This window comes from Eschrichtius robustus, chromosome 11, assembly GCF_028021215.1.
Source record: "Eschrichtius robustus isolate mEscRob2 chromosome 11, mEscRob2.pri, whole genome shotgun sequence".
Classification (NCBI taxonomy): domain Eukaryota; kingdom Metazoa; phylum Chordata; class Mammalia; order Artiodactyla; family Eschrichtiidae; genus Eschrichtius; species Eschrichtius robustus.
In genome coordinates this window covers 63,341,247-63,361,495 of record NC_090834.1, presented here as the reverse complement: position 1 = coordinate 63,361,495, position 20,249 = coordinate 63,341,247, and the positions used below count along the sequence as shown (strand labels likewise).

Sequence of the window (20,249 nt, the reverse complement as noted above, 5' to 3'; positions counted from 1 at the left end):
TGTGTACGATGGACATTCCTAAGGCTTGTCCATAGTCAGTCTCCTCCCCTTGTTCTCCCCTTTTCCCCTAGTTTTAAATGAGAAGCTTAGGGTTGAGAGATAAAGTAAGGTCAGAGATTTGGTGAGGATGTTTCACATAACATTTGGCTTGAAAGTAATTGATTTCTGTTGATAACAAAGCCACAGTTCCTGTTAATATCTGCGTAATTAAATGCTGATTCTTAGTTGGAGTCAGGAGACTTAAATTAAGTGCAGGTTTGGGCTCCACCTCTCACTGTGTGCTCTTAAGAAGTCAATACCATGTTTGTGAACCCAGATTTATGTAGATTTTTGGTGCTGTGTTAAAGCTTGCTAGTTACGTGGTTCACGAATGGTGATTTCAAGACTTGCCCAATCCTAGGCCCTGTACACTATATTGCCTTCCTGTTGTGTATAATTGCTAAGGTCTTGTCTTATCCTCAGCAACTAGGCTGGATGGTGGTGACATGGCACTGCCGGCCAGCTTCTTGGGTTTTCCCCTTCCTCACCTCACTCTTGTTTCAGAGTGTTGCATAGTCAGTCTATGGGTAGGATTGGAGTGATGGGAGCTCCTCTTGGCCTAATTGGTTTCTCTGCTTCTTTGTAGGTGGATTGCTCAGGTTATGAGCTAGAGCAGTTACATACCAAAGTGACCTCACTGTGCAACCGGATAGAGCAGATCCAGTGTTACAATGCCAAGGATCGCCTGGCTCAGTCAGGTCAGCCTCTCGCCTCCTCCCCCTTCCTGCCTGCTCATTGCCTGTCTTTATGATTATTATACCCACACCTCACCCCCAGTCCTTTGGTGCTTACTCTGCTCTTTTTCTCCAGACATGGCCAAACGTGTAGCCAACCTGCTGCGGGTGGTACTGAGCCTTCAGCATGCCCCTGATGCAACCTTCGACTCAACGCCAGACCCTCAGCGAGTCCCTTTGCGCCTGTTGGCCCCCCACATTGGCCGGCTCCCCATGCCTGAGGACTATGCCTTGGAGGAACTGCGCAGTCTCACACAGTCCTACCTGCGGGAACTGACTGTTGGGAGCCAGTGAGCCCCAGGCTCCCCACACCACACTCACATGCCGATTCACACTCACTACACAGAGGTCCCCTACATTGAGTTGATTGGCACCATTTGCCATTCTTTGGGTTGGCCGTGGAATCCACCCTCCCTTCCTGCTGCCCAAGCAGCAACCTCCAGTTGTTCACGGCTTTCTTAATACTAAACACAGCATAAGGGCTTTTGGAACCCCCAAAAAAGGATCCAAGTCTCTTTTTTACCATCCTCAAGACTATTCTTTTTTTTTTTTTTTCCTTTCTTCTTTTAAATGGTCAGTAAAGCATCGGTAAAGCACCTTTGGCAGAGTTCCCCCACCCCCTAAGAACCAGGGAATGCTTTTCCTCCCTCAGCCATTCTGGATCTTGTGACTCTCGATGCCAAACTGCTACCCTACTCCTACTCCTGCCCTTTTATACTAGGACTTTTTAGAAGGAGTGGGACAGGTGATGGGACAAATGCGTTGACCTAGGACTGTCCTCCCTTAACAAGTGAATTCTCCACAGAAAGAAGGAGAATCTGTCTCTGAAGTAGGTTGTTGATTAACACTGACTTTTGGAGTCAGAAGAGGGTTGGACTGAATTAGGAAGCAGAACAGGGTCTTTCTGACCCATTTAGGGTAGAAATGAGTGCCTGCCATGGAGGGATGGGGCTTCAAGGCTTGATTGTTCTTCCTGCCTTGAATGTTCTGTGAACACCAAACCTTCCCTGTGCAGGAGCTCTTGGTCACAGATCACACATCTCTGGGAAACTCCCAGAACTCAGTTTGGTGCCTGGTTTTCAGTCATCTTGCTCGGCCTCCTGTCTGGATTTGCCTGAAGAGTTTGGATGAAACATGGCAGGTTGGGTAGCCCTTCCTGTCCCTCCCACTCTAGCCCAGAGCATTTCCCACCCTCCATTTTCAGTCCCAGAAGGTGAAACCATCACTGAGGCAGGCAAGGATCTGGGCTTCAGGGGGAGGCAGGGGGCTTTTGCTACACTGCTGCCCACAGCTGTGGGGAGCCCCAGGTAACGGTCTGAGACTGCTGGTGTGAGGGCTGCCACAGACAACATGGCCATGCCTCCCTGGGTCTTTATGCATGAAGATTATGGAAAGGGTTTTATTAAAAAGTATATATATATATATATATATATATATATATATATATAAAGACCTAGATTATTTTCCTCTTTTTCTGAAGCTACTTTCTTAAAAAAAAATAAATAAAATGAAATGTTTATAGCATTCCTGGTATTGGCTTCCCTTTTGTGGTTTTGAGCCTTCTTGTCCCAAGGAGCTTTATGGTGGCCTTGTTAAATTTGCAGTCTAAAGAGAGACTGGCCGTGGGTTAATGAGAGAATAGTTGCAGACTAGATCAAAGGCTAGGTTTAGAAGGGTCAATTTTGGGGTGAGGGGGTTGAGATTATTGATGGATCCTGACTGCTGTACATTTATTTTTGTGTGCTTAGATTCCTAGTGGGGAATGGGGCAGGGTCTCAAATTGCCCAGTGGTATATACTTAGTATTCAAAGCCTCTCTGCTCTGGAGTTTTTGTTTTTAAACCTTGGCACTTCACCTTTCAGTTTCCATTGTGTAAAAGAGATAATGATGCCTGATGTTGCTGCTTCACAGAGCTGTGCTTGAGAGGGATCAAATGAGGCTGATGAGTAGGTTGGTTGGTTGGTTGGTTGGTTGTGTTAAATTGAAGATAGCAATTTCCAATGAGGATTAGGCCAAAGATTTCTGGGACATCAATGAGATGAGCAAGCAGAGTGGGTCTTCCCAGTGACGGGGGCTTCCCTTTAATTTGGGCCCCTAAGGATAAGGGTTACTCAGCTGGGAATCTCCCACCATTTCTGACTGACTGTGAACCTGAGCAAGTGAGTCACGGAGCATTTGCTGGACTTAGAGCAAAGAATTTGTTCTGCGTTCCTCACCAGAGGTGTTTTGTGAAAAGTGAGTGCTTTAGAAGTGGTTTGCCTTTAGAAATGTTAAGCACTGTGAATATGGGCAGTATTTCCTCTTAGGACAGGTATTTCCTTTAAAAAACAAACAAAAAAAAAAAAAACCTCTAAGTCAAATATTTATCACAGCAGCTATTTGCGTCACAGAGAATAGACTTCCAGTTAAAGTGAACAATAAAGATGATAAGCGGTCTCTTCTATATTTCAAAATCCCATTGAAACATATTTTAAAAATTTTAAGTTTCTCAAAAATATAAAAATAAGAACCAGTTGTCTCAAAACTCAACAGAGCTGTGGAATCCACAACCTCATACAATGTTCAAAGTAAGTATTTCCTCAGCAGAATGCTGGAATAATGCCAAAATCAAAGTTAATAGAGGTCTGGAGATTAAATGTTGGATTAGCAGAGCCAAGACCTGCAGGCGTAGCTGCTCTTTTTTTAGATGTTTGACTCGTTTTGTTACTTTGTATTTCCAGGAAATTATTTCAGATTTTTTTTATTTGTTGTCTTTCAAAGAACCAGCTCTCAGACTTAACAGTTTTATTGGAGTTTTGTATTGTAATATATTCATTTCTGCTTTAAACATTCATTTCTTATGCTTTCCTAAGGGTTTTTAAAAATCTTTTATTGTAGAAATTTTCACCCATGCAAAAATAAAATGTCTCAGTTTTTCAATCTTATTTAATCTTTACCCCCATTCTTATTCCTACCCACGCACCCACCATGGTGTTTCTTTTTTTTTTTTAATTTATTTTTGACTGCATTGGGTCTTCGTTGCTGTGCGTGGGCTTTCTCTAGTTGCAGCGAGCGGGGGCTACTCTTCATTGCGGTGTGTGGGCTTCTCATTGCAGTGGCTTTTCTTGCTGCGGAGCGCGGGCTCTAGGCACGTGGGCTGCAGTAGTTGTGGCACACAGGCTTAGTTGCTCCACGGCATGTGGGATCTTCCTGGACCAGGGCTCGCACCCGTGTCCCCTGCATTGACAGGCAGATTCTTAACCACTGTGCCACCAGGGAAGTCCCTCACCATGGTATTTCTAAGGGAAACCATCATTTCATCAATACCTAAGCATTTCTAAGATAAATTTTTATAAATATAATCACAATACCATTGTCGTACCTAACAAAATTAACAATAATTCCAAAATATTCACTAATTACTCTCTGCATTTTCGAATTCCCCAGTTGTCTCAAAAGTAAAATCTTACTACAGTTGATTTGTTTAAATTAAATCAGGATCTAAACAGGGTCCACACTTTGCATTTGGCTGATAAATCTCTTAAATCTCTTTTAATCTATTAACAGTTCTCCTCCTTTTTTAAATGCCCTTTATTTGATGAAGTACCTGGGACATTCGTCCTTTAGCATAGAGGGCCAGGGGCTTCTAGATTTGGCTGATTGTGCCTCTACCTCCCTTACTTGCTATATACCACTGGTTAGATCTAGACTAGATTAGATTCAGGGTCCTTCTCATAGGTGGTGCTGTGTTTCATCACTACGGAAGACACTGTCTCACTGTTCCACTGTTAGTGATGTTAAGATTGTTGATTCAGGTGGTGTCAGCCTGATTCACCCTTTCTAAAGCTTCCATCAACCTTCCACCTAATAATAATCATGACCAAGATTCACTGTTTCATCATCGCACATTCCTTATCTTTTTATATGTGATGATTCAGTATTTTCAAAATAGAGACTTAAATCAGTTGTTGTTCAGGTACTTTTTTCTTTTTCTTTTTTTTTCCAAAATGGCTTTTTAAAAATAACCCACCAACTTTTAGAATTATTTTTTTCAAATTAACATTTTTACCCTAAAACACACTAAATACGTTATAAGAAATATTTCAACATTTTTTCAGGTAAACATACCAATTTTTCTGTAACTCTTCAGTCTATTCTATGTATGTGCTATTTCCATGTGTTTCGAAGCACTCTTGAATTTAGCCTTTATTTTGGCCTAAAGGTATTCTGCAAAATGTTGCTTTTAAATGTAATTTGAGGGTAAGACAACCTTGTGCCCCCAAAAGATTGAATAACTGCTGAAGAAAATGGTACAGAAAGAAAAATGCATCTTTTACCCCAACACCCATCCGTACAACATCTGCCACTCACTTTTTTTTTTTTTTTTTAATTTATTTATTTTATTTTTGGCTGTGTTGGGTCTTTGTTGCTGCGCGTGGGCTTTCTCTAGTTGCAGGGGCGGGCACTCTTGGTCGCGGTGTGCGGGCTTCTCATTGTAGTGGCTTCTCGTTGCAGAGCATGGGCTCTAGGCGCGCGGGCTTAAGTAGTTGTGGCTCGCGGGCTCTAGAGCTCAGGCTCAGTAGTTGTGGCACACGGGCTTAGTTGCTCTGTGGCATGTGGGATCTTCCTGCACCAGGGCTCGAACCCGTGTCCCCTGCATTGGCAGGTGGATTCCCAACCACGGCACCACCAGGGAAGCCCTGCCACTCACTCTTAAGTCTTGTCTTCCTCCTTTGTTTTTGTTTTGTTTTGTTTGGTTTTGGTTTGGTTTTTTGGCTGTGCCGCGTGGCTTGCGGGATCTTTAGTTGCGGCATGAGAACTCTTAGTTGCAGCCTATGGCATCTAGTTCACTGACCAGGGATCAAACCTGGGCTGCCTGCATTGGGAGCGCAGAGACTTAGCCACTGGACCAGCAGGGAAAAGTCCCTACCTACTCATTCTTGATAGTCCTCTTGTTCTTTCATTTTTCAGTGCTTATTTATTTCTTAAATCATATTACATATACTTCTATGTTGTTTTTAAAAGAGGCAGTATAATTGTAGTATAGTGTAGTGTAGGGATGGACTCTTTACCCCAATTATGTTCAAATCCTGGGTCCACTGGAATATGCTATGGAATCTTGGCTAAGTTATTTCCTGTGCCTCAGTTACCTCATTTGTAAAATGGAATCAATAATAGTATTTACTTCATAGGGTGTTGTGAGAATTATGGATTAATATATGTTAAAGTGCTTAGAGCACTGCCCAAAATATATTAACTACTCAAATTATCATTATTATGTCCAATATCTGTGATCTCTTGCTTGTTTCTATGAGTGTTTTTATTTCGGCTAACTCATTCATGATGGATTATGATTTTTTTAATATGTATTAATTTATTTGGTTGTGCAGGGTCTTAGCTGAGGCACGAGGGATCCTTAGTTGCAGCATGTGGGATCCAGTTCCCCGACCAGGGATCAAACCCAGGCCCCCCGCACTGGGATCTCAGAGTCCTAACCACTGGACCATCAGGAAAGTCCCAATATTTTTGATAACAGCTTTATTGAGATAGAATTCACATACCATACAATTACCCATTTAATGCGTACAATTAGTTTAGCTATATTCACAGAGTTGTGCAGCCATCACCACACAGTCAATTTTAGAACATTTTCATCCTCCCAAAAAGAAACCCCATAGCTTTCAGCCATCATTCCCCAACTTCCCCAGACCTACACAACCACTAATCTACTTCTTATCTCTATAGATTTGTCTATTCTGGACATTTCATATAAATGGAATCACACAATATGTGACCTTTTGTAACTGGATTCTTTCCCTTAGCATAATACTTTCAAGGTTCATCCATGTTGTAGCATACATCAGTACTTCATGCCATCTTATGGCCATATAATACTTGATTGTATGGACATACCACACCACCTTCTATTTTTATATATTTCATCAGAATCTAACACCATGTACAAAAATTAAGTCAAAATAGATCAAAGACTTAAATGTAAGACCTAAAATTATAAAACTCTTAGGGACTCCCCTGGTGGTCCAGTGGTTAAGACTCCACACTCCCAATGCAGGGGGCCTGGTTTCAATCCCTGGTCAGGGAACTAGATTCCACATGCCGCAACTACAGGAGCCCACATACTGCAACTACAGGAGCCCACAAACCGCAACTAAAAGATCCTGCATGCAGCAGCGAAGATCCCACATGCCGCAACTAAGACCCGGCACAGCCAAATAAATAAATAAATATTTAAACAAATAAATAAAATTATAAAACTCTCAGAAGAAAATAGAGGGTAAAATCTTAACAACATTGGATTTGGTAATGATTTCTTGGATATGACACCAAACGCACAGCAACAAAAGAAAAAAATAGACAAAATGAACTACATGAAGAATTTTTAATTTTGTTCATTCTAAAGACACTGAGTAAAAAGGCAACCTAGAGAATGGGAGAAACATTTGCAAATTATTTATCTGATAAGGGATTAATATCCAGAATATATAGAGGACTCATAGAACTCAACAACATAAAGAGAAAAAAAAAAAACAATTTAAAAATGAACAAAGGACTTGAACGGACATTTCTCCAACGAGGATATACAAGTGGCCAATAAGCACATAAAAAGATGCTCAACATCACTAATCATTAGGGAGATACAAATCAAAACTATGAACCAGATACCACCTCATATCCATTAGGATGGCCATTATCAAAATAACAAAGTAACAAATGGTGGTGAGGATGTGGAGAGATTGGAAGCCTTGTGCATTGTTGGTGGGAATGTATTCAATAAAAAGGTATGTCCGCTGTGGAAAACAGTATGGCAATTCTTCAAAAAATTAAAAACAATTACCATATGATCCAGCAATTCCACTTCTGGGTATATATCCAAAAGAACTGAAAGCAGAATTTTGAAAGGATATTTGTACATCCATGTTCATAGCAGCATTATTCACAATAAATGAAATGTGAAAGCAACCCAAGTGCCCATCAAGAGATGAATGGATAAGCAAAATGTGGTATATACATACAATAGAATGTTATTCAGCCTTAAAAAGGAAGGAAATTCTGACATATACTACAACATGGATGAAACTTTAGGACATTATATGAAGTGAAATAAGCCAGGCACAAAAAGACAAATACTGGGATTTCCCTGGCGGTCCAGTGGTTAGGACTCTGCGCTTCCACTGCAGTGGGCACGGGTTCAGTGATCCCTGGTCAGGGAACTAAGATCCCGCGGGCTGCGCGGCACAGCCAAAAAAAAAGACAAATACTGACACGACTTCATAGAGACAGAAAGAAGAATGGTATTTGCCAGGGGCTGGGGCTTATGAATCTAAGTGTGTGTTTCTGAAGATATCTTGACTAACTCACTAGGACCATAGTGCAAATAATGTTGATTGCTGTGCATTTGTCAATGTACTAGATAGTTGCCTTGCATTATCAGGTACTTTCATTGTCTCATTTAATTCTTACCACAACTATTTAGGTGAGGACTGTTAATCCCACTAACCTGTTTGATAAAACTGAAACCCAGAGAGTTTCAGTATCTTACCCAGGTCAGACAGCTCATAGGACAGAGCTGAAAGTAACACTAAAGGCTGTGTTTTCAGGGAGATCAGCTCGGTGCTTTGTGACCACCTAGAGGGGTGGGATAGGGAGGGTGGGAGGGAGACGCAAGAGAGAAGAGAGATGGGGATATATGTATATGTATAGCTGATTCACTTTGTTATAAAGCAGAAACTAACACACCATTGTAAAGCAATTATACTCCAATAAAGATGGTAAAAAAATAAATAAATAAAGGCTGTGTTTTCTCTGCAGCCCAATACCACCCATGATGTTTAAGCATAGGGAGAATACTGAGGCTCAGACTGGGATGGCTGTGGGATGGCAAGGATGTGGGCTGCATCTCCTGCTTTGTGGGGCCACCTGGAGCAGCCTGAGGCTTGGCACCCCTCTTACCAGGAGGGGAGCGCTTGCTTGGCACAAAGCACCCAGCCTAGACAGATGTGTTCAGTCCCTAACTGAGGGCACAGCTGACAGACGAAAGGGAGCCTCAAGAATTCAGTAATGATGACAGAGCTGGGAGGACAGTTACCATCCACTGGCCCTGTCCCCTCACACCTTTAAGCCCCAGTCTCTTGCAGATCCTGACCTGGCATCTCTGTACCCTCCAATCCTCCAAGCTGGGCCTGACCTGAGCGTGGGTGCTACCTTACAGAATTTGAATAATTCAGGTCCCAGTGACCTGAGGTGTCAGTTTCAGTTGCTCTGTTCCCATGGACACAGGTGTCCCAACTCTGTAATTAAGCTAATGAAAGGGAAAGGGGGCAGGGTCTGCTGTCCTGTGCCTCAGAAGGCTCAGGGCTGATGGAGTCCCTGTCCCTGTCCTGCTGAGAATGCACCAGCCTCCCCAGAGTCAGGTGTGGGGAAGGCCTTGAGGAAGTCAACGGGGCTGAAATAGAGGCAGGAGAAAGGAAGAGAGAGTGGAAAGAGGAAGACCAGAGTCAGGGAGGCAGAGGCCAAGAAAGAGTTACAGAGGGACGGATAGCAGGAAATCGAGACAGAGAGGCTGAGTGAGAGGTAAAGGGGGTGGGGGGCGAAGAACAGGGCAGAGACAGAGGCCAGAAGAGGCAAAGACCAGCAGAGAAGAAGAAACAGTAGATGCCAAGGCCCAAGTACTAAAATCCCAGGGCAGGTACACATAGCAGGGTCAGGTAACTTGTAGGGCTGCAGGACTCCCTGGAGGGTAGTTGGACTCAACAGAGATCCCAGTCTTCCTTCTGACGTGCAGGGATTGTCCACACCATCCTTGCCAGCAGGGCCTGACGCTGCCGTAGGTCAGGCCAGGAGGCTCATATCCAGAGACCCGCCCTTCCTCTGGCTGCGGCAAGGCCATGGGGCTCGGGAGCCACCGCCTCAGCCTCAGCTTCTCTGTCTCCAGTCTGGGCCTCCTGCTCCTGCTCCCACTCCTGCCAGGTATGAAGCTCAGTAGACCAGCCCTGGCCTCTCTGGGCGTTGCTGCTGTTCCCATCCTCCCCAAACCTCTCTCCACGTGCTCTCTCTTCATTTCTGTGCTGGGAGCAAGCGCTATCTGGGGAGTGTGAAGGAGGGGGAGCTGAAGAGGGCAAGAGGGGGCTTGCCTGACTGGGGCGGGAGCAGTTGACGGGGCAGCTCCCAGGGATAGGGCTGGAAAAGCCAGGGGGACCAGATCACGAAGGGTGAGCTTGGGCTTTATCTAGCAGGCCTGGGGAGCCGTTGAACAGGTTTAAGCAGCTACTGGTCTAGTCAGATTCATTTGTTTAAAAGCTTGATCTCTCAGAAGTGTGGCAGGTAGTTAGAGAGGTGAGCCTGAGGTGGGAGAGCAGGAAGGAGGCTGTTGCTGCCGTGGTCCGTATGCAGGGAGGATGGGCCCAAGCTGGAGAGGTGATGAAGCATTCAAGAGCATTCAGCAGTATGACTGACAGGATGCGGGCACAGAGTGGTTTGCAGAGAGAAGGGCCAGAAGGGAGAGACAAATTACCAGATTTCCAGCTGAGGGCACCGGGGAGTGCTGTTTGCTGAGACGGGTAACACAGGACAAGGAACAGGTTTCAGAACACGGAGGGAGGAGGGACTTCCCTGGTGGTCTAGCAGTTAAGACTCCACGCTCCCAATGCAGGGGGCCCGGGTTCAATCCCTGATCAGGGAACTAGATCCCACAGGCCGCAACTAAGAGCCCACATGCCACAACTAAGAGCCTGCATGCCGCAACTAAAGATTCCACACGCCACAAGTGAAAAGATCCCGCACGCTACAACGAAGATCCCGTGTGCTGCAACTAAGACCCAGCACAGCCAAATAAATAATAAATTAAAAAAAAAAATACATGGTGGGAGGAAACAGGTTCATATTTGGCCCTACACAGTTTAAAGTGCCTACAGGACATTTAGGACATTCAGGTCTGGAGCTCAGGAGAAAAATCTGGGCTGAAGAAAAAAGGAGACGAGGGCAAAGGACGGGATTCTGGGGAACAATACCTAAATCAAGGACTGAGAAAAAAAAAAGGACTGAGGACAATGGGATGTGTCACAAAACCCGGGGAAGAGTGTGTTTTCAGGAAGGAGGGGCCCATAGTGTCAGAAGCTTTGAAGACATCAACTGAAGTGCAGCTAGAGAAGCAGAGACAGGCTGGAGAGACTGGAAGGGGCAGGGCAAGAGGGTTCCGGATGCCTGGTTGAGAACTGGGACTCTTGCGGTCTGTTTGGGCCCCTCCAGCATTTGTTTTTTTGTTTGTTTTGTTTTGGCCACATCACGCGCCATGCAGGATCTTAGTTCTCCAACTAGGGATCAAACCCATGCCCGCTGCAGTGGAAGCGCGGAGTCTTAACCACTGGACTGCCAGGGAATTCCCAGCCCCTCCAGCATTTGTGGTGGGGCAAGCAGAATCCAGGTCCTTGGGAAGGGAATGGTGGGGAAGAAACCCATCAGCCTTGCTTCAGAAGATAATACCTACTCACACTATGGCCTTCACCTCATCTATCCTTGGAGGCAGGCCAGGGAGGAACTAGAGCCACAGGTAGAGAGACAGAGAACAGGGACAGTTAGACAGCTGTGAGACAGTGGAGCAGCTGACAGGGCCTCAGTCTTGTGCAGGGTACAGGTTGTGAGCCGAGGTCCCTGGACTAGGGTCTCAGATGGACACCCTTTCTTACTGGTCCCCCAGAGTGCTTCGGAGCCGAGGGCAGGCTGGCACACAAGCTGTTCCGAGACCTCTTTGCCAACTACACAAGTGCCCTGAGACCTGTGGCAGACACAGACCAGGCTCTGAACGTGACCCTGGAAGTGACGTTGTCCCAGATCATCGACATGGTGAGTTAGTTGTTGTACAGTCGTGGAGTGTGCTGGTGACAGTGTCAAGGAATGGGGGAATGGGAGACTGGGATTAATCTCCAATCAATTCTTTCCTGTAAACATTAGCATTAGCAACAATAACAGCTACCAACTGTTGGATCCTAACTGTTGGGTGCTCACAGTGTGCCCAATACTTTGCACACTTGAACCCATGCCTAGCAGAGATTACCACCCATGTAACTTCTGAGGAAACTCAGGCCCAGAGAGGAGAAGGACCTGGTAAGGTCACATAGCAAGGCTGGGTGGGAACTGAACTGTGTGGGCAAGTCAGGTTTGCGGGTGCTGACCAGAGCTCTGTAGGTGAGTGTGCACACACAGGGCAGGGTATTGTGCAGACGTCTGTCCACATCTATGCCCACTCTCTGCCCCCAACTAGGATGAGCGGAACCAGGTGCTGACCCTGTACCTGTGGATCCGACAGGAGTGGACAGATGCCTACCTACGATGGGACCCTGACGCCTATGGTGGCCTGGATGCCATCCGCATCCCCAGCAGTCTCGTGTGGCGGCCGGACATCATACTCTATAACAAGTACTGCCTGCCTTGGCCCCTCCCCTCTCCTACCCCTCCCTAGAGTTGCCCTTGGCTCTGGGGACGCACTTGTCCCCCATCCTCCACATCAAACCCGGCTGCTATGGTGCCCTGGAAGCTTTCCCCCAGGACCCTTCTAAGCTGCCAGGAAGGTGTTGGCAGTTGTGGCTGCATGGTGCAGTAGGGCTTCCTGACCACACACACACACACACACACACACACACACAGCGGCTCATGGCAAGGGCCTACTGGAGGGACCTCACAGCCCCTTGATGGCACCTCCACTTTAGGCTGTCTCAAGCCAACCCAGGCTGAATGTCTCCTAGGAATCCTCCGTGTGGTCCAGGGCCAATTCTGTATCTCTCGCAGAGAGGGTTCTGGGACACAAGTGCCTCTTTATGGCACTCTCCACCCTTTTCTCAGGGCACCCCAGGGCCTGCCTAGGGATTTCCTTCAGGGCTTAGCCCTCTGGAGTAGTCCTTTATGCCGCCTAAGCCAGTTCTGTGCTTCCCAGACAACACATAGCTCAGCATATTTTCCTCAGGGCCCCTCTAGGAGCTTTGCAGATGACACTCAAGGAAAGTCACCGTGCGCCCCGCACCAACTTTTGAGCTAGGTCTGTGTCTCGTTCTGGGCCCTTCAGGCGCTGGCCCCGCTAGGCCTCCAAAGGCACAGAGGGCCCTCTCTACCGCTCCCTTTGCCCTCTGTGCCACCCCCAGCAAGCCCGATGCGCACCGCTTTCAAGGGGCAGCCCTGACCTCCAAGGCCGCGGCGCCTCAGGGAGCCCCACCCCCTGCCCGCAGGGCGGACGCGCAGGCGCCAGCCTCAGCCAGCACCAACGTGGTCCTGCGGCACGACGGCGCCGTGCGTTGGGACGCGCCGGCCATCACGCGCAGCTCGTGCCGCGTGGATGTGTCGGCCTTCCCATTCGACGCGCAGCGCTGCGGACTGACGTTCGGCTCGTGGACGCACAGCGGGCACCAGCTGGACGTACAGCCGCGCGGCGCCGCCGCCAGTCTGGCCGACTTTGTGGAGAACGTGGAGTGGCGCGTGCTGGGCATGCCGGCCCGGCGGCGCGTGCTCACCTACGGCTGCTGCTCCGAGCCCTACCCGGACGTGACCTTCACGCTGCTGCTGCGCCGCCGCGCCGCCGCCTACGTGTGCAACCTGCTGCTGCCCTGCGTGCTCATCTCGCTGCTGGCGCCTCTGGCCTTCCACCTGCCCGCCGACTCGGGCGAGAAGGTGTCGCTCGGCGTCACCGTGCTGCTGGCGCTCACCGTCTTCCAGCTGCTCCTGGCCGAGAGCATGCCGCCGGCCGAGAGCGTGCCGCTCATCGGTGAGCTCTGAGGGCCCGGGGTGGCGGGGGAGGGGGCCGGAAGAGGACGCCCGCAACCCGGGGCTGAAGTGCGCGGGTGTCCGCAGGTGCAGGAGTGGGAGCCGGACCGGCCTGGGTCAGCGGAGGGGCCCCGCTGAGCGTCTTGGGGTCCGGCCTCGTTCTGAGATTGAGGGGGAAGAGGTCGGCCCCTTCCAGGGAGAAGGGGCAGAGGAAGGAGTTGGTCTTTCCTCAGGGACTTGATGGAGGAAGGTCGACATCCCCAGTGTTATAATCACAGGCAAAACGTACTAAGTACTCACTGCGTGTCAGGCAGTCTCCTAAACACTTGACGTTTATTAACTCAAGGAAGCAGGACCACACACCTGTGAGGAAGGTTCTATTATAACTTGCTTCAGATCATGCTGGATCTATTTAAGAGCGTGACTTTCACGGGATTGTGGGTGAGTCCAGCCTCCAGCAGTGAGGGGAACAATTAGGGAGCAGGTAGCTTCTGAGAACCTGACGGGGGAATGCGGGAGAGGGAGCCCTTGGCCCTTACCTCCTTCCCGCTTCCATCCGTTGGGCTTGGAGGGTCCTGCGAGCCTTATGGGGGGATGAGCTCATTCCTCCTTGTGCTCAGGCATTTGGGGAGCTCAGGCCCCCTGAGTTCTTGTTTGGGGCCTCAGTTCCCTTTCCCTCTCCTGCAGGAAAGTACTACATGGCCACCATGACCATGGTCACCTTCTCCACAGCGCTCACCATCCTTATCATGAACCTGCATTACTGTGGTCCCAGTGCCCGCCCAGTGCCAGCCTGGGCTCGGGCCCTCCTGCTGGGACGCCTGGCGCGGGGCCTGTGTGTGCGGGAACGAGGGGAGTCCTGTGGGCAGTCTAGACCTCCTGAGTCATCCCCCAGCCCCCAGCCTCCTGACAGAGAAGCTGGCCCACCAGCAGGCCCTTGCCGTGAGCCTCGGTGTCTGTGCCATCAGGAAGCCCTGCTGCGCCATGTAGCCACCATCACCAACACCTTCCACAGACACAGGGCTGCCCAGCGCTGCCATGAGGACTGGAAGCGCCTGGCCCGTGTCATGGACCGTTTCTTCCTGGGCATCTTCTTCTCCATGGCCCTGGTGATGAGCCTTCTCGTGCTGGTGCAGGCCCTGTGAGTCCCAGGGGTCTGCTGCAGCCACAGCACCTCCAGACGGGGATGGAATGGCCAGGCCAGGTGGTGGTTGGCCCTCAGGCCACTCAGTCTCTCTCCACTGGGCCTCAGAGCCTGGGACATCCTCTTTTCAGCGCTACTGACTTCACACACCAGAGGGAGTACTTGTTGTCTCTGTACCCTAACCTCTAAGGGGAAATCCAGAGCTTGCCGCTCCCCTGATTCCTGCAGAGGAGGAACTCTAAGAAGGGTCAAGGTCAAAGGCAGTCCTGGAGGGACAGAACTGAACTCCGGTGCTGAGTGTTCGTGCTTTCAGTGAGGAGAGTGCAGGTAGTACAAACAGAACGGCCACATTTCCTGTCTTCTCTTCCTTCCTCTGTGGCTGCTGTTACAGGGACTTGGTCTTGCCTGTCCCTGCCTGGGGGCTCAGGGGAGGCAACTGGGAATTCAGGATTCCTGGTCCAGTTTCCAGAGCAGGAGGCCACACAAGGATTTGGCCCCAAAGCCCCGACTGATAATAAAGTGTGTGCCTATCACTTCCTCCATGTCCTCTCTTACCCTTAGGGCCCGTGGTGGTGGAACTTGGGGATCCAGCCTCTTAGGGACCTTAGGACTCATGGATCAGAGCAGAAATTACATCTTTGCTGACAAGAAAATGAGATCCAGTCCACCCTGTTCCCACACAGTGACATCCGGAGAGCTTGAAGGTGCCCAAAGCAGGGGCAGTACAGGAACCAGCTATTCACAAGGTATTTGTTCCTTTCTGACTTCCACACATTTTCTGGCACCACCTCTGTGCCTCGGATGCAGTCCCTGCCTTCATAAGCTCACAGTTGGACGTGGGAGACCAGGGCCCTTTGGGAGCACAGAGGCAGGGCCCCTAACCCAGCAGGGTGGAGAGGCCAGAGAAGGCTTCCTGGAGGAGCGAACAGGAGCAGTCCAGGTGTACATGGGAAGCATTTGAGTAATATCAGCAAGTACCATGGCCAAGTACTTTTCTCCCCAATCACCCCCCCTCCAAACTACTTTAATCTTCTATCTCCGAGTGAGTGGTTACCTGTCCTGCAGTCCCCCCACCTCTATTCACCGTCTTACTCCTAGACCCCTGGGTGAGGCCCAGTCCCTACATTTTCCTCTTCCTGCTAGCAAGCCTGGCAGCTGCCAGAGAAGATCCCAGAGTTCCCTACAGATGGAGTTACCACAGATCTTGGCCACACTTAAAGCATACATGTGGCTGACATTCTCATGTTGGGCAGAGGTGACGGCAGAGCTGTTCAGTGGCTGATGGATTAGAGGAGTCCTGGACTCTCTGGAAAGGCTTCTCCAACAAGGAACCAGAGCAGCAGTAGAAGGGACCAGACTGCAGAAAGGGGGCCCTGACCCACGGCTGCAGGGAAAACAGAGGCACAGAGATTTAGGGGCAACGTGAGATACACAAAGAAACAAGATGAAAAGAAATGAGCAGAGTGAGCTGACTGATATACAACATGCAATGGGAGACAAAGATGAGGAGAAAGAATTTAGGGAGGAAGGTAGAGATGAGACCAAGGAGAGCCCCAGTTCCCCTTCCAGAGGTCATTAGGTCTATCCCCCAGTCTCCTACTGACACAACTGAGGCACTGCAGGGTGGGATGAAAAGGGGTAGAGATCTGAGTGGGATCTGGTGAGGCTGATCTTTGCTCCTCTGGTCAAACACTGGTGGGAGAGTTGCTGGTGCACTGGGATGGGGAATGGGGAGGGGTGCGGGAATCGTAAACTTTCCCAGTGCTTGAAATTACATTATCAGACCTCAAAGAAGCCGAGTTGGCGTCTGGAGACCTGGCTGGTCTTGACTCTGCCACTCACTCACTCTCACCCGGAGCAAGTCACTTCTGTCTCTGAGTCTCACTTTACTGTATAATGAGGGTAATACTCCCTGTCCCACCTCTTTCCAGTCGATTATTGTGCAGTAAGGGTAAAATGAGATGGTGTATGAGGAGGTGGGGGCCAGCCTGGTATGGTGGTTCCAAGTTCAGCTCTAGGACCAGGCTGTTTGGACCGAACACTTTTCTAGTTTTGTGTGTGGGGCTGGTTGCTTCATCTCTCTGTGCCTTCCTTCTCTCATCTGTGGAACAGGGGTGATGACATTACCTGCATCATTGCATCATGGTGAGGATTCATGGAACCCTGAGTGGTACTGTGTCATGGAGAAGGGTGGGAACAAAAAGGAGGCTGGGGCTCCTTCCTATCCGCTGTTCTCAGAGCCCTGAGGGAGGAGGCAGGACCCGAGGCGTAGGGGTGGCTGTGATTTCTTCCCTGAGAATGGCCTGTTCCCACCTAGAGAAGTGGTGGCTGAGGCAGGACCTGGCACAGCAGGTGTTCAAGGGAAGAGAAGAGTCATAGCCAAAGGGAACCTGGGGACCATCTAGTCCGATATGCTTACTATGCAGATAGGGAAACTGAGGCCCAGAGAGGGATGTTTGGTCACAGAGAGAGTTAGGGCAGAGCCTGGGCTAGAGCCCAGGTCTCCAGCAGCCAAGACCTGACCTTGACCTTGGGAGGTGGTCTGAGAGAGCTCTGAAGGCAGTAACAGCGCGCTCTGCAGCAGAAGGAGGAGAAGGCCCAGGGGGACTTTGTGGAGCGGCCCTTCCCTCCGTCGCTTCAGTGCAGGCTGGAGCTCTCTGGGGTCTGGTCAGTGGGCTCCTGGGAAGGTGGGGACGGCCCCAGGCTGGGGGGGCAGGTGTGTTGGCTTGGCAGCCATCTCCCACATATACATTCAGTGGGGAAGGTTAGCAACCCCTCACAGGTGTCTGCTTAAGGGAGTCTACTTTTTTTGATTAGAAGGGGGTTGTTTTTATTTTATGGGGGATATCCATCCAGGAGAGGGGCCCAGACCCAGGATAGCCAGCTCAGCCCCAAACGGAGCCCCACAGATGCCTGCAGCCCTCACCTGAGTTATCCAGACGGCAGGGCCCTGACTTGCACTGCTTGTCTGTAGGGAAGAAACAGTAAAGAATCAAAGGCTCAGTAGCTCTAAGTATGGAAAGGGACTCCAGAGCCCCGTGGTCCATCCCTGACTTGCTCTAGGAGAAGCTGGTGTGTTTTCTCCTAATTCTGCTTCCTTACAGTGGGACCTCCCTTGCCTGGGTTTGACTTGACCCGTGAATAGCAGGACCAGAAAGGCGCCAGCCCTTGAAGCCAGGGTCATCTGGGCACTCCTCCTGCTCCCTTGGCCTGTAACTTTGCCTCCATGCCACACCCGCCTCTCCCTCTCCCATGTCTTGTCCCAGCCAAGGAGGGGCTAGTTTATGTTTTTTGTGTGTCTCCCTCACCTTCCATCAACTTGTGCACACTCGTGAAGCTGTCCAGGGTGGTAACTGAAGCCGCGCTGGACCTTATCCCACTTTAGATGTGGTCCACGGTTCCAGCCAACAGCCTGCCTCTAACTATTGATATGAAAAGTGGGCCTCACAGGCCCCTGGGCATCCCTCAACTAGGACCAGCAGCCCACAGCCCCTTCAGAGATTAAGGACCTGGGCCCATCGTCATGATTACTCCTGTGGATGGTCCAGGGAGGATGGACAGGAAAGCATCCGAGACCTGCCAGAGCCCAGACTGGAATTTAGGGGTTTGGCACCTGACGGCTGGCTCACCACCTCACCCCACACTCGCCAGCGCACATGACTTCTGTTCAGTCAAATAAACGTGCTCTTCTCAGAAAACTGGGGTGGGCCGCTTACTCACTTCCGGCAGCGGCTTCCAGCTGGGAGGAAAGCCTGACACCACGTCTGTTTGGCCCTGAGATGGCCAAAGACACCTGCGTTGGTCAGGAAACCCTCTTCAGCCTCCCCGCAGGCAAGTGGCCAGCTCTGGCTTAGACACCTCCAGGGAGGAGAAGCAAGTGTACTACTTAAGAAGGTTATGTCTCTCCTTGGATGGAAGGGGTGGAGGGGTTGGGGGACAGGACTCGGTCCTTCTCACTGTTTTTAATATCTCTGTATGTATCCTCTGAAAACGGGTCGGGCAAGGCCACCTTCCGCCCAGCTGCTGGCTGGCACGTGCCCTGCTCACCTTTGATGTACTCGCAGTTGTATGTGCTGCGCTTGCCCAGGGCCCGGAGGTAGATGCGGGCGGGGCCCTGGGCTGGTCTGCTGGCATTGATCACCTGGAAGGTCTCGAAGGGAGGGATCAGCACCTCCTCCTCCCCAGGGAAGAAGGAGTAGCCCTTGATAGGGGCCCCGAGGCAGGTCCAGATGCCAAAGAAGGTGTCTTCCCCAAACTGCTGGGCTGCAACATTCTGCAGGGATGCAGAGGCAAAGCCCCCGAGCCTGACGGTGGCCCCGGGCCCTGCTGGCCGGAAGCGCAGGCCCTGCACCCCTCGGAACACCTGGCGGCACTGGGGTGGACGCTGGCCCCTGCCCAGCAGCTGCAGGGCCTCGGTCAGCAGAAAGTGGAGGGTCTTGAAGGAGAAGTGGTGGAGGTAGTGGGCCCGGGAGCGGCCAGCCTCACGCACGGCCACGTTGAATTCTTTGTGCAGGGGGCTGTTAGCTGTGTAGGCCAGGAGGGCCACCCCATGCTCTTCTCGGAAGCCCGTGGGCGGGGGCAGACGGGTAGGGCTGAGGCCCCACTTGAGCCCCCAGGCCTGGCGCTCCTGCCACTGGCTGCTTGCCTGAGCCCAGACATCGGCGTACACTTTGTTGGCCTGGAACTCCGTGCGGTTGAGATCCGGGAGAGCCGCCGCCATGGCTGCAGCACAGCCAGCATACTGGTCGTCAAAGGAGGCCAGGGCCATGTCCAGGGGCATTTCTCGAGAGAAGAGGCCTCGTCGTGTGATGGGGTGGCTCTGGGCCTGAGGCAGGGGGAGCAGCAAGGACTGAGAGGTTAGGCCCTAGGAGAACGGGAGCCCTGTTACCCAGCTTACCCCTCCACTGAGCTGAGAAAGAGTAAGGGCCCCAAACACAGCTGGAGGGGAAGGGGATTGGGAACTACTAGCTACAGATCCCCGAGACCAGGCTCTGGGGCGGTCCCCTCGGGGTGAGCGATCTCCAAGCGAAGCATCCGGCAGAGTTCAGAAGCCAGCAGCTGGGGGATGGGGTCAGCGGAGAATGACTGTACCTGAAGTGCTTCCATGAGGCCCATGGACATGAGCAGCAGAGACATCATGGCAGGGGTCTGCATGTTGGAGGTGACCCTGGGCAAGTTACTCTTTGGGTCTCAGTTTCCTCGTCTGGAAAATGGGAATCTGCACAGTTTAATAAATTGTGATGAATTGACACCTAGTCTGGCCCCCTTCCGGTGCTTGACACAGAGTCACAACATAGAAACGGAGGCTCAGAAGAGAGAGGGGACCCTTCTTGCCAGAAGGAACATGGGAGACTTCCTGGAGGAGGTGACATGTGAACAGGGTCTTGTGGGACAAATAGAATAAGGCTTCAGTCAGTGGAGGTAGGAGAGAAAAGATTGGAGTTGAGGGTGGGAAAGGAGTTTGGGACAGCAGGAATAGGAAGAGCAGAGGTATTAGAGGTAGGAACTCTCAGGATGTAAAGATGACGTTCTGGCTAGTGTGGCAGTTGCAGTGTTGGAAAGCCTGGGGCCAGTCCTGAAGGAGC

The 20,249-nt window shown here is 50.4% G+C and overlaps 3 protein-coding genes across 5 annotated transcripts in view; 2 read left to right on the top strand and 1 right to left on the bottom strand.

The window, feature by feature from the left end:
* The window catches only part of NUP98 (nucleoporin 98 and 96 precursor), a 105,538-nt gene extending 103,292 nt beyond the window's left edge, over window positions 1–2,246 (top strand). For 2 of the 3 annotated variants that reach the window (XM_068554173.1, XM_068554172.1), the window contains exons 32-33: window positions 626–737; window positions 850–2,246. In XM_068554173.1, coding sequence (XP_068410274.1) covers window positions 626–737; window positions 850–1,067 — 330 coding nt within the window. In that variant the 3' untranslated portion in view covers window positions 1,068–2,246. The remainder of the gene's footprint in view (window positions 1–625; window positions 738–849) is intronic. The other variant, XM_068554174.1, reaches the window with a different exon arrangement.
* Window positions 2,247–13,244: 10,998 nt separating this feature from the next.
* Window positions 13,245–14,665, top strand: CHRNA10 (cholinergic receptor nicotinic alpha 10 subunit). The gene is made up of 2 exons (XM_068555532.1): window positions 13,245–13,521; window positions 14,208–14,665. Exons 1-2 carry the CDS (start codon window positions 13,245–13,247, stop codon window positions 14,663–14,665), a joined length of 735 nt encoding a protein of 244 aa, XP_068411633.1.
* A 1,285-nt stretch (window positions 14,666–15,950) lies between these two features.
* Window positions 15,951–19,818, bottom strand: ART1 (ADP-ribosyltransferase 1). The gene is made up of 4 exons (XM_068556480.1): window positions 19,756–19,818; window positions 18,712–19,489; window positions 17,591–17,632; window positions 15,951–16,048 (listed from the first exon to the last, which is right to left on the bottom strand). The coding sequence occupies exons 1-4, from the start codon at window positions 19,816–19,818 to the stop codon at window positions 15,951–15,953; spliced, it is 981 nt and encodes a 326-aa protein (XP_068412581.1).
* Window positions 19,819–20,249: the final 431 nt, after the last annotated feature.

Coding starts and splice junctions, on each gene's coding strand:
- ART1 (XM_068556480.1), bottom strand. CDS start 19,818: ATGCAGACCCCTGCCATGATGTCTCTGCTGCTCATGTCCATGGGCCTC. Junction 19,490..19,755: donor GCCTCATGGAAGCACTTCAG/GTACAGTCATTC, acceptor CCCCTGCCTCAG/GCCCAGAGCCACCCCATCAC. Junction 17,633..18,711: donor CAACTGCGAGTACATCAAAG/GTGAGCAGGGCA, acceptor TCTTCCCTACAG/ACAAGCAGTGCAAGTCAGGG.
- CHRNA10 (XM_068555532.1), top strand. CDS start 13,245: ATGCCGGCCCGGCGGCGCGTGCTCACCTACGGCTGCTGCTCCGAGCCC. Junction 13,522..14,207: donor CGAGAGCGTGCCGCTCATCG/GTGAGCTCTGAG, acceptor CCTCTCCTGCAG/GAAAGTACTACATGGCCACC.